General features: G+C 37.2%; 1 protein-coding gene across 1 annotated transcript; it reads right to left on the minus strand.

The window, feature by feature from the left end:
• Nucleotides 1-3,424: 3,424 nt before the first annotated feature.
• Nucleotides 3,425-11,159, minus strand: LOC129803711 (centrosomal protein of 131 kDa). Its single transcript, XM_055850465.1, has 4 exons — nucleotides 10,884-11,159; nucleotides 10,566-10,775; nucleotides 5,111-7,477; nucleotides 3,425-4,293 (listed from the first exon to the last, which is right to left on the minus strand). The coding sequence occupies exons 1-4, from the start codon at nucleotides 10,908-10,910 to the stop codon at nucleotides 3,604-3,606; spliced, it is 3,294 nt and encodes a 1,097-aa protein (XP_055706440.1). The 5' UTR covers nucleotides 10,911-11,159; the 3' UTR covers nucleotides 3,425-3,603.
• Between the last annotated feature and the right edge of the window lie 2,671 nt (nucleotides 11,160-13,830).

Below are 13,830 nucleotides of genomic sequence, written 5' to 3' on the forward strand. Positions count from 1 at the left end.
AAAAAAAACATGGGATTCTTATGAAACTTGTTTAATGTTAAGAGAAATTGTTTTGCATTATTTCATATTTTTGATGAAAATATTTGATGCTATTCAATGAAAATCCATTTTTTAATTAACTAAACTTTATTGTGATTTAATTCTTAATAAGATTTTATAACAAATTAACTGAAAATCGGATGTGGCTAAAAGAGCTTACTTTTTTCGGCTGTGTAAGTACTTTTGGCCAATCATTTTCCCAAACATTTTACACGTGGCGCACCTCGCGGATTTCAGTAAAAACAATCGTGACTTTTGACTGATTTTTACATCAAATAGAAAATGTGCAAAAAGTCGTTTAAAATATTCTAATAATTACATAAAATTGGTGTTAAATAAGAAAAGGACTTGTCCTGTGTATTTGTGAAAGTGTTCAAGAGCTATTTCTTCTGTTATTTTATTAAAATTCTATTGGAAACAAGTGGCCAAAAGTGCTTACAAAGTGGCCAAAAGTACTGAAACATTCATAGTTGAATAAAATGCGTTTTTCAGTAAAATATCCAGAAAAAAATGGGAATTCTCTTGGGTTATTAGGAAGAAACGGCTTTAAGTTATCTTTGTACAAAATTTCATTTTATTTAAATAAATATTATAAAAATTACAAGCACATGAAACCTTAAAGAGTGGTCAAAAGTACTTACTCCACCCTACGTAAACTTAATATGTGCATGCAGATGAACAAAATATCGTTGCATTTCGAAAAGTTTGTCGCACGAATTTCTCTCTAATTCGGTTGACATTTCGGTCCCAAATGCCCGAATTTGAGAGAGTCTACTGTACTTTTCCTACCCTTCCTTCTTCTCAGTATTAGATGAAGAGGGCTGGAAGGTTTCACAGCATTAATAAAAGCTCAAGAATTAAGATAATCTAAAAGGAATTAATCTTGTCCTTCAATTAATATGACCTAATGGCAATATATTTTTTAATTAGTCAAAAAGTCACACATTTCCTGAAAAATAGGTCAGATTCATTAAGGGGTTATGTGGATCAAAAAGACTGGAAAACACCATATTTTCTATTTTTTTCGACATAAAAATTTTTTGTTTTAATTTAAGTTTTTAAGCATATAAAAATATAACATTTTAGCTATATTTTCTGAAATTTTCATTTAAAAATCTTCAAAATTCAGCCGTTGGGACCTTAATATTCGGAGACTTTTTTTTTTGTAAAAGACATGCTTTTCTGTGGACAATATTTCTCAGAGTGTATTCATCAGAAATCAAAAAACTAAATATTTCATATTAGCTGATGAGATATAGGGTAAGTGTGCCAAATTTCGGCGTAGTTGCATGCAAGCGCCAAAGTTCCAAGTTTGAAATGTAATATCTTTAATAGAAATTGATTATTTTCATTCCTACTACTTAAGGAGTGTTGCTTAGAACCTTGTAGAAAGTTTATCGTCTTTATTTACTTTAAAATCATTCTTAATACATTTTAAAATAAATAAAAATATAGACATAGCTTTGGTGCCCTATTTCGGCCACCTTCATTCTCATAGTTCCTTGCCCTTCGGGAATTCTTCCAATGTCTTTCACGTCATCTCGTTTGTCGAAGCTACATATTTTGTTATTCTTTTGCATTGTATAATCTCTAGAGTCTGTAAAAGCTAAAAATTCATGGAAATTCTAGGAACAAAAAAGGTGGCCGGAATTGCAAGCTGGCCGGAATTTGGCACCCTACTCGTACTTGAAGGGTGGATTTTTTTTTAATGAAATTTGGATTTTTGGCAGAATTTTATACAAAAAAAAAAAACAATTTTTGGGGTATTTTACACCACGTTTTGTCTTGTAAAATAAGTTGTGATCAAGATAAAAAATTCTACCGTTCAAGTACGCGTTAAAGTACGAGTTCAGTACTCATTAACTAACTAGAAATACTTAGTTTCTTGATGTCAGACGAATACACTCTGAGAAATCTTGTCTACCGAAAATTATTTATTTTTTCAATAACTATCTCCAAAAGGCAGGTACTAACGGCTGAATTTCTATAAATTTTGAAATGAAAATTTCAGAAAATATAGCTAAAATGTTATGTTTTTCTATGCTTAAGAACTCTAATTAATTTTTTGTTTATTTTGTTTGAAAAAAGATGTCAAGGAAATATGCTGTTTTTTTCTTAGAATGCTCGACCCACGTAACCCCTTAACAAGAAGCCTGTGTGTGCGAAGCCTGAAAGCCTTCCTCGAAACTTTTTTTTGTAATTTTTTTTTCTAAATTTTATACGAATAACAATCCAATAGAAAAAAATTGAAGGATCGTCCATCGCAACAAACTCTAAATACATTTTATTACCAAATTAGAAACTTTACTTAAAAAGGGTCAGTATCACGTCCTTAGAGTTACATTGAGCGCAGGCAGCACACTATTGTCATTTTACAGTAGACTCTCTCTCAATCAGGCATTTGGGGCAAAATGTCACCCGGATTATCGAGACATTTGGGCGTCAAAGTCATTGTAAATTACACAAAAAGCGCTCAATTATATTGACGATAAAATAAGGGAACTACAGCGAATTTATGTAAATTTGTATCAAAATCAAACGTGAAAATTGCCAACAAAATTTTTAGCCCGATTTAAAAAGAGCCGATTGAGCGAGAGTACTGTACAATATTTCAAATTGAAATTGGCATCCCTTTCTTTCTCAAATGTTTTGCATATGACTATCTCATTCTTTCAGTCAAAATTCTATTGAACTAAATTTAATTTAGTCTGAAGTCTGAAGTCTGAAGCTTAAAAGACGAAGAGCCCGAAAGAGTGGGATAGACATAGGCAAAACGCTTGAGGAAGGAAAATGAGTGAATTTCGATTACATGAAATTTTCCTGATCTGAAAGGTGAGCCAGAGCCCTAAGTTTTAAATTGTTTTTTTTTACTGACGAAGTTTATTTAGTTTTACATTTTTTTAAATTGAAGTAGCCAAATTTAAAATCAAAAGTATGAACAGAAATTACTCGATGTTATAAAAGACAGATAAAATTCAAAAGTTTGTCAAAAGGATCGAAAGATTTTGAAATTTCTTTGACATTTACGTAAGTGCAATGGCCGAAAGTTTCTTTGCCAATTGATTCATTTTCTTACACTTTGAACCTCATTTTTCTGCTGATATCAGGATTAAATACAAGAATTCTTCAAAATGATCGTGAGCATACGTATTTAAATAAAAGAAATAAAAATTGAGTCACTGTTTTTGATTGTATTCACTGAAAAGTTATGATGACCTTCTCGCGACAATATATTTACTAAACATTTACCTTCACTGGAAGAACTTTTGTAAAATGCTGAAATTGGAGATTTTTGCTTTGATTAGAAGGTTGTCTATTTGTAGAACAACTAGCTGTTTATGGTGGATTAAGGCTATGCGCCCTCTAGTTTGAAAAAAAAACAACTATTTTAATTCGTAATTTATTTATGTATACGACCGAAATTAAGAGTTTTACATTAAGAATCGCACCTACAATAAGCTAATTTAGGCTTGTCATTGACTTTTTGAACCATATAGATTACAACGAATTTTTCATTACATTTTCTTCTTGGGATTACTGATCGACCCTCACCTTGATCCCTGGCTATTTGGTGCAATAATCCTTCCTTTGCTGACGTACAATTGCTTCCAGTTTCAGAGTTCGCTCCTTCAGAGCTACGTTCTCCTTCTGCAGCACCTCAATTGTCGTGTCCTTCTTCTCGATCGATTGCTGGACTCTTGCATAGATCCTCTGAATTTCCGCATCACGCTCCTTCTGCAGGGCCTTGGTCTCCTGAGCGAGTTCCTCTCGAAGGGATTCCTTTAGGGTCTCTTTCTCAGTCACGCATTCATCCCTCATCTTCCGGCAGTGATTCAATTCGATTTCTTGCTGCTTGAGATTAGCCTGGAGATTTTGGATAGCAGCTTCAGATTCCGCTAGACGGTGGCGTGTCTCTAGGTACTTTTCCCTGGCACTTGTCTCAGATCTCTCAAGTTCCTTCAGCTCTGTCTCGTATTTCTCCTTGAGCCTTCCGACCTTCACCTCGTGCTCTTGCTGGGTTTTAAGGGATTCTGCGTCGATCTTGGCCACAATTGAATCAATCTGACGATCCCTGTCTTGCCTGCACTGCTGTCGGATGGCATTTTCCCTCTCTGCTTCCCTCAATTTCATTGCACTCTCGTGTTCTCGCTTCCAGATGATGAAATCCCGTTCAAATTGATCCTTCACTGAAGTCAGCTCTGCTTGATGCTGCTCCTCCAGGATCTTCTGCTTGTCCTTTTGGTCTCGACGAACCTATTTATGGGAGTATTTTGTGAGAATGATCAGTATCGGGTGAATATGGGCTTCTCTTACGGCGTTATCACACTTGCACATTAAAATTTTAATGTGATTCACATTAATTGTCGCTTTTGAGCGTTCAAATATATTATTTGTGTCTTTGAGTCATTTTATATTTGGGGTTTTCCTATTTATTGATAAAGAAGTGGACTTGGCCTGCAAAAATAAGTTTTAATTTACCTAAAGCATAAATATTTTTCATATTAAAAAATTAAAGAGAAAATCGCATTAATTTTTCGCATTAATGCTATAAATCAATTTATATCAAATTTTGCGGGCCAAGTCTATCTTTTTATCAACAAATAGATCAAATTTTGAATGTGAAAATTATTCAAACACACAAATTAAACACAGTACAAAATTATTGGCTGCTTTACCATGATTTTCATTGTAAATTTTACATTAAACATGTAATCGTGTGTACTGATACACATTTGTGTAATTTGTACACATTTTGTCTGAAAACTGTGTAATTTGTACACATTTTATTTGAAAACTGTGTAATTTTACACGAAATATGTAAGAAAATGTACACAATTGTGTAATCATTCGCAATTTATTACACGGTTTGCAATTACATCAAATTTAAGTTACACATTACACATTTTGCTGAAATACATAATTTGTGTAACTTTACAAGAATAAACGTGGTAAAAAAGCAAACCAACGATTATCCTTGTATTTTTTTTTTACTGTGCAAATTTGAACTCTCACCAGCGACAATTAATGTGAATCATATTAAAATTTTAATGTGCAAGTGTGATACAGTTACCTGGTCAATAATATCAGAACGTTCCCTCAGTAGAGTTTCCCGCCTTTGTTCAGCTTCCTGTTCCTTTTCTCGACCTTCAGCCAGGATTCTCTCCTTCTCAGCTGCAAAATCCAGAAGCAATCTTGCTTTCTGCTCCTCAAAAGACTTCTGTTCAGTGGCCAGTTGTCGTTCATATCGTTCTCGGATGGCTGTACGTTCTTTTTCAATAACAGCCTCACGATCCTCAGCATAGGATTCCCTGATGGCTTTCTCAACCATTTCGTGCTTCTGCCGAGTTTCCTCGATGGCTGCCAGAAGCTCCTGCTGATGCTGTCGGCGCAGGTCTGCCAATTCTTCCTGGTGATTCTGCGTGAGCCGTGCAATTTCGCCTTCAAGTCCTTTTACTGTGAGTTCCTTTATTTTCTTGGTATTCTCCTTCACCCAGCGTTCCTTGCGAATCTTCTCACCAGCTGACATGGTTTCCTTAGCGCGAGATATCTCTGTTTCCAGTTTGTGTTCCCATGCCTGGTTCTGGCTATCCATTCGACGTGTTATGGCGCCAACTTTCTCACAGAGATTCGACTTGTCCCTCAGCAATTGCTCAATGAAGGTCTGATGCCGAGCTACAATGCCCTCAAAGTGCCTCTTTTGCTCTGTCAATTTTGTAGCACTTGCCTGCTTCTCCAGGCGAACCGCTTTGGCCTTTTCTGCCCTCACACTGGCCACGTGCTCCTTGGACAACTGAAGAGCATTGGCCAGCTCATTCGCACGCAGCGATAGAGCCACAACCCGACGTGCCAGCTGGTGATTTGGCAGGATGAGCAGATCTGATATTTTGGGGACATTCTCAACAATGTCTGGCTCTGTGACCAGATCCAGTTCCGTGGCATCTGTCTCCCGGAGAAACGTTTGAGCTCGCTGGAGGGCCTTTTCACAGCTTGAATCCACAGAATCCAGATAATTGAGGATCTCCTGGATCTTGTCACCATTGTTAGCTGAATCGGAACTTGAAGATGTTGCATTGGTGGTAGCTAATTTGAATTCAACGTCCGTTTTGAGATCCTTGAAGGAATTCCGAGATTTTCTCTTATCAGCATCAATTTCTTTGATAATGGATTGAATTTCATCGTAAGTGGATTCTGTGCTAAAGCTATCTCCATGCTCCTCCAGGCTGAAATTTCCCTCATCGTCAGTCTTCGATGAAGGCGTATCTCGCCATTCACGATTGTACTCCACGAAGGAAGCTTTCTTGGCGTACGAATCCTCATGGATGGACATCCAGGACTCAACTTTATCGATATGGAACTCATCGAGGGGAGCATTCTCTCCATTCCTGAGGATTGGGATGGACTTTGAGCGCTTCAGAGGAGCCTTGTCTGGTGCTTTGACCTTCGGTGGAGGTTTTGTAGTCAAAGCCGATTTGCTCTTCCGGGACTCTCGGGCATTTTTCCCCTTCCTCGTGGATGAAGCGGGACGCCTCGGAGCTGGAGGGACATCTGACTGATCACTAGATGATACCCTGAGATAATTAGAGATGATTTCACCTGATTTATCGCGCAATTTCGGTGGGAAATCTGCGAAATTGTCCCATGTGGCTGTTTCTGTGATCTTCAGTCCCTGCAGTGATCCAGGGAGCTCTGGAGTTGGGGTTGACATCACTTCAAAGTATTTATCCATTACGGAAGTAGCTCCCATGAGATCTCTCGGGGTAGCTTCTAAGCCTTCCGGTGGGGTTTCTTTCTCCAGAAGATATTCCTTATCAAAAAAATTTGTTGCTGAAGTTCCTCTCTCGGCCAGCTTCCTTTCCACTTCATGTCGACGATTGATGCTCTCAATCTCCTTCCTGTAGTCCTCGATAATTTGATCAGAAGATGATTCCACGTCCATTTTACCACTTTCAGAAGCTTCTTCACTGGACTTCTCAGTCAATGCTTCATCATTGAAATGAACAACCTTCTTGGTCACTTTCTTGGCTTCTCTGGCTGTTTCACTCTCTTCAGCTTCACTTACGTCTTCCTCGTGAATGTCAGCTGTGCTGAACGACACCCTTCCGGGAAGATCAATTCTTCCTGCGGGCTTTTCCTCGGGGGCTGTGGGAATCTCTGGCCAGGCTTTTTGCTTGAGATCGAGCGTCGCTGGTGGGATTAGTATTCGCTTGAGTGGCTTTGGGGATTGATTTTCTGGACTTTTCTCTACTTTTTCAATCTCTTCCTCAATGCTACTCTCCTCATCGGTCACTCCATCGCTTCCCATGGGCTTCGGAGCTGTCTGATTTTCCTGAGCAGGCTCTTGCTTTGCTTTCCTGTCTTCCGAAACACTCCAGGAACGTGCTATTGGCTCTCGAAGAAGCAATTTCAGGATGTTTGAAGAGGATGGTCTCTTATGGTTCTGGAAAGAATTTTACAAAAGTATTAGTCAGAAGTAGGGCCTGCCCCGCATTGCCCTACATTGTTCAATGTCCCTTTAAGAAAACTTTGATATGAAGAAGCTCAGCAAATTGACTTTCGAGGAAGTCTGACAAAAATTCTTAGTTTTATTACAAAATCCAAGAAAGAGAAGTATTAGCTTGGAAGTGGTGTACACTGAAATGGAAGTACTGCGGAAGTGGAAGTGTCAAAAAGAAATGATTTTTGTGCTTTTCATTTAATTACAATAGGAAAAGTGCTGATGAGCACATAACACAATTAAAGCTCTCCCTGACGGCTAAAGGACAATATATTGTATATATACAATATATCGTCTACAGTGGTAATGCAATACTAAAGTTGTGAAGTGCACTAAACGTTTTCATTCAAAGTGTGTATGTCAATTTCGTACCTATGCGTTAGAGAAGGACGCCAAATGCATTGTTTTTGGCGCGTCATATTTTGTACGGAAAAAGACCGTCGTTTGGAGTCGCTTTTGTTACCGCATGGCAGAGTAAACTTTAGAACCGTAAAATAACGATAATATTACTAATTCAATCTTGAGTAATGCTGTGACCAAAATTCGACGCGAATACGACTAATTTTTAAGATTCCAATTAGGAGTAATTTTTTTGACCATTTATTAACCAGTCATTTTTGAGTCAGAGTAATTTTTTGCGGATTGGGTATGGGCAAAAGTGGTCTGTGGTGCGTCCACCAATGAGACCTATATTATTGAGTAGGCATTTGTAAAGTTAACAACTTTTGTTCCGGACCAAAGTTCTAATCCATATGGGGGAAAGGTTCTAGAATCTAGAGCATAAAACTATTTTCGTGGAAGAAAAATTGACTCTTATATAAAATGTGCGCTTTTATACTGTATTTTTTAAAGGAAAAACATAAATCGCAACATAAAATATATTAAATGGCTGCATATTCTCCAATAGGACATAAAAGCATATGTCTTTACAATGCATAACATACGTGGGAGGGCACTGAAACATAATGGCTCAAAGTCTGAACTTTAATCCTCATATCTCAGAGATTTATTAACCGAATTTAATCAATGAATACTCAATCGAAAGGTCTCGAAAAATCCTGCAAAATGGCGGTATAGATAAGTTTACAAGTCGACCGCAAGGGGCGCTCCAGGTCATTAAATTTTTCAAATAATAAGAAAAGTGTTAAGTTTCGAAACTATACAACCGCTTTTAATGATCTTATGATCGGAGGTGGCCAAAATCCCGAAAGCTAAAATCCCGAGAGCCAAAATCCCGAATGTTCAAAATCCTATCCTATCCTAGTAGCTATGACATTTTCAAGAATTCGGGATTTTGGCCCATTTTGTATCTTGGCTTTCGGTATTTTGGCTTTCGGGATTTTAGCTTTCGGGATTTTGGCTTTTGGGATTTTGGCTTTCGAGATTTTGACCGGGACCCCTTATGATATGTATATATGTTCTCTGAGGTCCTATAACTTTTTTTTGAAGCTTAGAAGTGTTGTCAATTAGATGTAGATGTAAACTACATTTTTTAATCTCTGTATTTCCATTGTTTCTCAACCAATCTTGATCAATGTAGGCTTAAATTACAGGTATGTAGTTGGACTATACAGTACCGTTATAAAAAAGTTTCAACAACTACTGCAAGAGGCGTTTTAATCGACCTCCCTGGGCTTAAGAAAATACTTGTACATCTCTATAAAAAGTTTATATACATATTATGGATATTTTATGGATAATTTTAATAGAATCGTTGCCGTAACTGTGAGTTATTTATTTATTTACTTTTTTTTGAATTGTAAGTAGGTTATATATGACTGAATAGCCTTCCATAAACTTTGCTACCACGTTGAATTTCAGCTTTCTATCTTTTCTTAGAGAGGAGTTATAGTGGAAAAAGTCCTCATTTTGTATGGGGACTGCTGGAAAGAGTGGTGAGGGGAAACGTTTATATACACCGTTAAAAAAACCTTCCATTATGTTTGATCCTATGCCAAGTATCTGATTTCTATTTCTTTTCACAGAGGAGTTATAGTGAAAATAGTCATCATTTTGTACGGAGGCTCAAAGAAGCAATGGAGGGGGGGAGCTTATATACATAATTAAAGAACCTTTCATAAACCCTGATCTTATGCCAAGTTTCAGCTTTCTACTTCTTCTTAGAGAAAAGTTATAATGAGAAAAGTCCTCATTTTATATGGGGGCTCCTGGAAGGAGAAGTGGGGGGGGAATGGGGTAGTATCCATGGGTGAATTGCTTAACTCATACACTGACTCCATACCGAATTTTGTCATAATCGCTTCAGCCGATCTTGGGCAATTCGATGTCAAAATCGTATTTTTTTTTTCGAAAGGATAAAGGCGTTTTTACAAGGACTCTCAGCGAATATCGTCCTGAGTCTTGGCAGTTTTTCATCCTTTAACATTATCACATAACACAACTTCCACACATTTTTGCCCCTTGCCCTTAATGCCGTTTTCCGTCCGCATTATTTTCAATTTTTCATCAAAATCCTCGTGAAAAACTCCAATACCGTTCAAGTAACCCCCTCTGTTACAAAAAGAAGAAAATTCACATTAGATTTTAGTCGTTTCTTTTAATTTCAAATGTTGGAAGTGCTTGGATGTGCAGGAAGTGCTGAAAATAACCTATGACACTTCCGTAAGTGTGGAAGTCTGACGTTTTCCACAAAAATTTAGGAAGTGTCGGAAATGGTGTACACGATTTCTTGACTATTTCCTCCTTGACATAATCCATTTTGAAATTTATGTTTGAATCTACACCACACTCCCCTCTGAGAGAAATCCGAAAAAGTTAAAATAACATTCCGGAAATGTTAATTTCACCCTGCAGTATTGATTCAAAATAGGTGTTAATATTACCCTTTTTAGGGTGTATTAGGGGTTTAAGTTACCCTTTTTCATGTTAATTTTACCCTTAAAAAGGTGTAAATTTAACATTAAAAAAAGTTGATATATTTTTACACTTAAAAAAGTGTTAAAGTTCTGAGGAAAAAAAGTTAATCGCACCCCCGTTTTTTCTCAGTTGTATAACTCTAATAATTCTTCACCTTGATAGTCTCCTTGGGATCGACAAATCCGTCCGCTGTGGCCACTCGGATGCGATTCCTGAATTTGGCAAGGAAGCGCGTGTCGTCAGCTGACTGAGGGCGACTCCCGGCACGTGGCCCGGCGACCAGACGACTGGCAGAGTGCGCAGAACTCGGTCGCGGATAGTTGATGGTGGGTGTGGGTGGCTTTTGGCGCGTTGCTAGGTTGATCTACGCGTCCAAAACAAAGCATTAATTTCCATCCTAATTGTTCAACTTTCTTCTTTTTTTTGGGTCACAAATATTAAATTATTACTAATGGCAAATAAATCGATTTACTTGTGATCCATGGAGACTCAATTCCATCGTCTTGGGTGGGAAAATGCCAGGGATAGTCGATGATGAGGAAGATACTCCTTAGAAGGGTCAAACATTTTCAAGAGATCACTTTTATTTTAGCTCAATTGTCCTTTTTACTTCCACGAAATACTTTTCTAACGGTCTTTTGTTTGAGACAGAGTATTTTTCTTAAAAGGATTTTAAAAGAAAATCTTTAAATTTTCTTTCTTTTGTCTCTCAAACTAATCCTCCTGGCGGGAATCCACTGTGACGACTGATGGAGTCAAAGTACAAAATGTTCTAAGGAAAATCCATTGCGTCTGCGTGCAATCGACCAAACATCTTCACCCCCTCTTGTCGCGAAAAAAAGCGTCTGGGTGCATTTTCCGATCACGCAAGAAAATTGTGCGTGTGCTTCGACAGGTGGTAAGCAAATTCTCTTTTTTTCTTGCTCGAACTTCGCAGAGAAAGCAATAATAATCGATCAATTTTGAGTTATTAATTCTTTATTTTTTAGAATATTTTTGTGAGGATGATATTTTGGTAGAATTTTGAAACCCTTAAGGATCTAGAAAAATGAAGGCAGGATATTTGTGTATTATTTCATCTGTCTGTTGATGGGATAGAGGCCAAATGGTTTGAGATATCGAGTACCAGTCTTAGTTGATACACCCCAATAATTAAGCAAAATTTTTTACCTGAGATTCTTTACAATCTCAGATTTTGTGGTCCAAGGTGAAATCCGACCTCGTATCGGGCCCAAATTTTGGATTTACACGTTTCGACATCACGAATATCATATGCGCCAAAAATCGATTTTCATGGACGTCCCGTCCGTCCGTCCGTCGTATAAGAACTTCTGGAGAAAGAACGGAGATATATCGACAATCGGTTTTCGGCAAAGATTAAATGCCGTTGGGCCGCTAGAAGTTGATGATGTCAGACCCAACATAATACCCCCCCCCCCCTTTCTCCATTTTGGAATACCACCAACTAGGGGAAACTGGGGCACCACCAAACACGGGGTACCACCAAATACTAATTTTTCTTTCTAAACTACTTGGACTATCCCGACCATACCTTCAGTGGACAAGCATCCCTATAGTGCCTATAAATTCCTATAGGTCTTATCTTCTGAAGTCGAATATTCGATTAAAAAATCGCAGTGTTTGGTGCTACCCCGTGTTTCGTGGTGCCCCAGTTTCCCCTAGTTGGTGGTATTCCAAAATGGCGATAGGGGGGGGGGGTATTGTGTTGGGTCTGACATCATCAGCTTCTAGCGGCCTAACGGCATTTAATCTTTGCCGAAAACCGATTGTCGATATAGCCTATATCCAAATGGACCGGACTCTATCTCTAATGTTTATTAACCTATTACAATGATTTTTTTTCTTTGGTTGGCCTTCCGCACCCAGATTATTTAAAATAGAAAATGACCAGTGATAAGCCGAGATAAGCTTATGGTAGCTTAGATTCTTTACAGGTGAACTCGAAATGCGTGCAACTTATCCGTTTCGGCCGCCGTGTACAGTTTTCTCGATGCGATTCTTTACCCCCAAAATTAAACTCAAAATCGATAGGGGAGGCTAGGGCAAAAAGTAACAAAACGGATATTTTATTTTTTGCAAGCCACACGAGCGCCCCAGAAATTTCTAATTTGCGGAGTTTTATAGGAAATTTACTACCCTACAACTTTGTGAAAGTCATTTTTCTCTATTTTGTAAGGAAATACATTTATCGAGCCGTTTTCTAAAAGGTAATTTTGTGACCATTCTCAAAAATTCTGGGGCAAATAATATCAGGCATAATTATCAGGCATTTTAATTTGCTTTGTTACGGGCTTCTGTAAATTAAAAAAAAAGAAAACCTATAAGAAATTTATTCCTCTACACCAGATGTGTGCAAAAACCATTGAAACCGAATTAACGTCAAAAGAAGTTTGTTATAGGTGCGTTTTGACCATTGACGTTCATGTTTCATTTGACGTTTATTCGGTTTCAACGGTTCTTGCACGCCTCTGCTCTACACCTTTGTAAAACACCGTCTTCTCTATCTGAACGAGGAAAACGCTTTTCAAGATATTTTAGCAAAAAACACACACAAGAGACTGCAAATCATTTGACCAATGGAAACAACAAGCTGCGACACATGGCACTGACGTTTCTTTTTGCCGTGAGACATCAGAAATTGCCTCTGTTTTTCTTACATTTTGCCCCACGGCTTTTGTTACTTTTTGCCCCAAGTTGTCGTGTTTAATAAAAAGATTTCTGGAGAAAAGAGTCTTAGTAAAATTCTGAAATAGATGGCCGCTTCGTATTCAAAGAATTTAAATCATTTAGGAAATAATCATCAGTGCATAAATTTTGAATAATAATTAGGTAATGATTGATATATTCTTCAGGAAAATATTTGAAAAATAGGGCTAAAAATTTCGATATTTTTCATTATCTAAATTCCTTGTTCGAATTCTAAGAAACTTACGACATTGAAGAAGGTCTATGGAGGCTATCTATGGAAAAAATAAGCTGCTATCTTATTTATCTTGGAAGATATTGAATTTTGAAATTTTCCATTTGTGACTTTTTGCCCCAGTCTCCCCTATAGTTGCACGTTGAACGTATGGACTAAAAACTGTTAAATTTGAAATGTAATATTTCTAAAAAGAATAGAAAGTTTTTGCTACTTTTTATTTAGGAGCGTTCTTTGGAACTTTGTAGTTATTTTATCATCTTTGTTTTCTCTGAAATTGTTCTTAATACATTTTAAAGTTAATATAATCATTGACATTACTTTGGGTAATATTTCGGCTACCTTGATTCTCGTAGTTACTTTTCTTTCCGGAACTCTTCGAAGGTCTTTTTCATATTGTTTCATTGTTTGCTAAAAGCTCTAAAAAATAAAAACAAAATTTAAAACTTTATAGAATTTTAAGAAATAAGGAAAGTGG

Source organism: Phlebotomus papatasi, chromosome 2 (assembly GCF_024763615.1).
Source record: "Phlebotomus papatasi isolate M1 chromosome 2, Ppap_2.1, whole genome shotgun sequence".
Classification (NCBI taxonomy): domain Eukaryota; kingdom Metazoa; phylum Arthropoda; class Insecta; order Diptera; family Psychodidae; genus Phlebotomus; species Phlebotomus papatasi.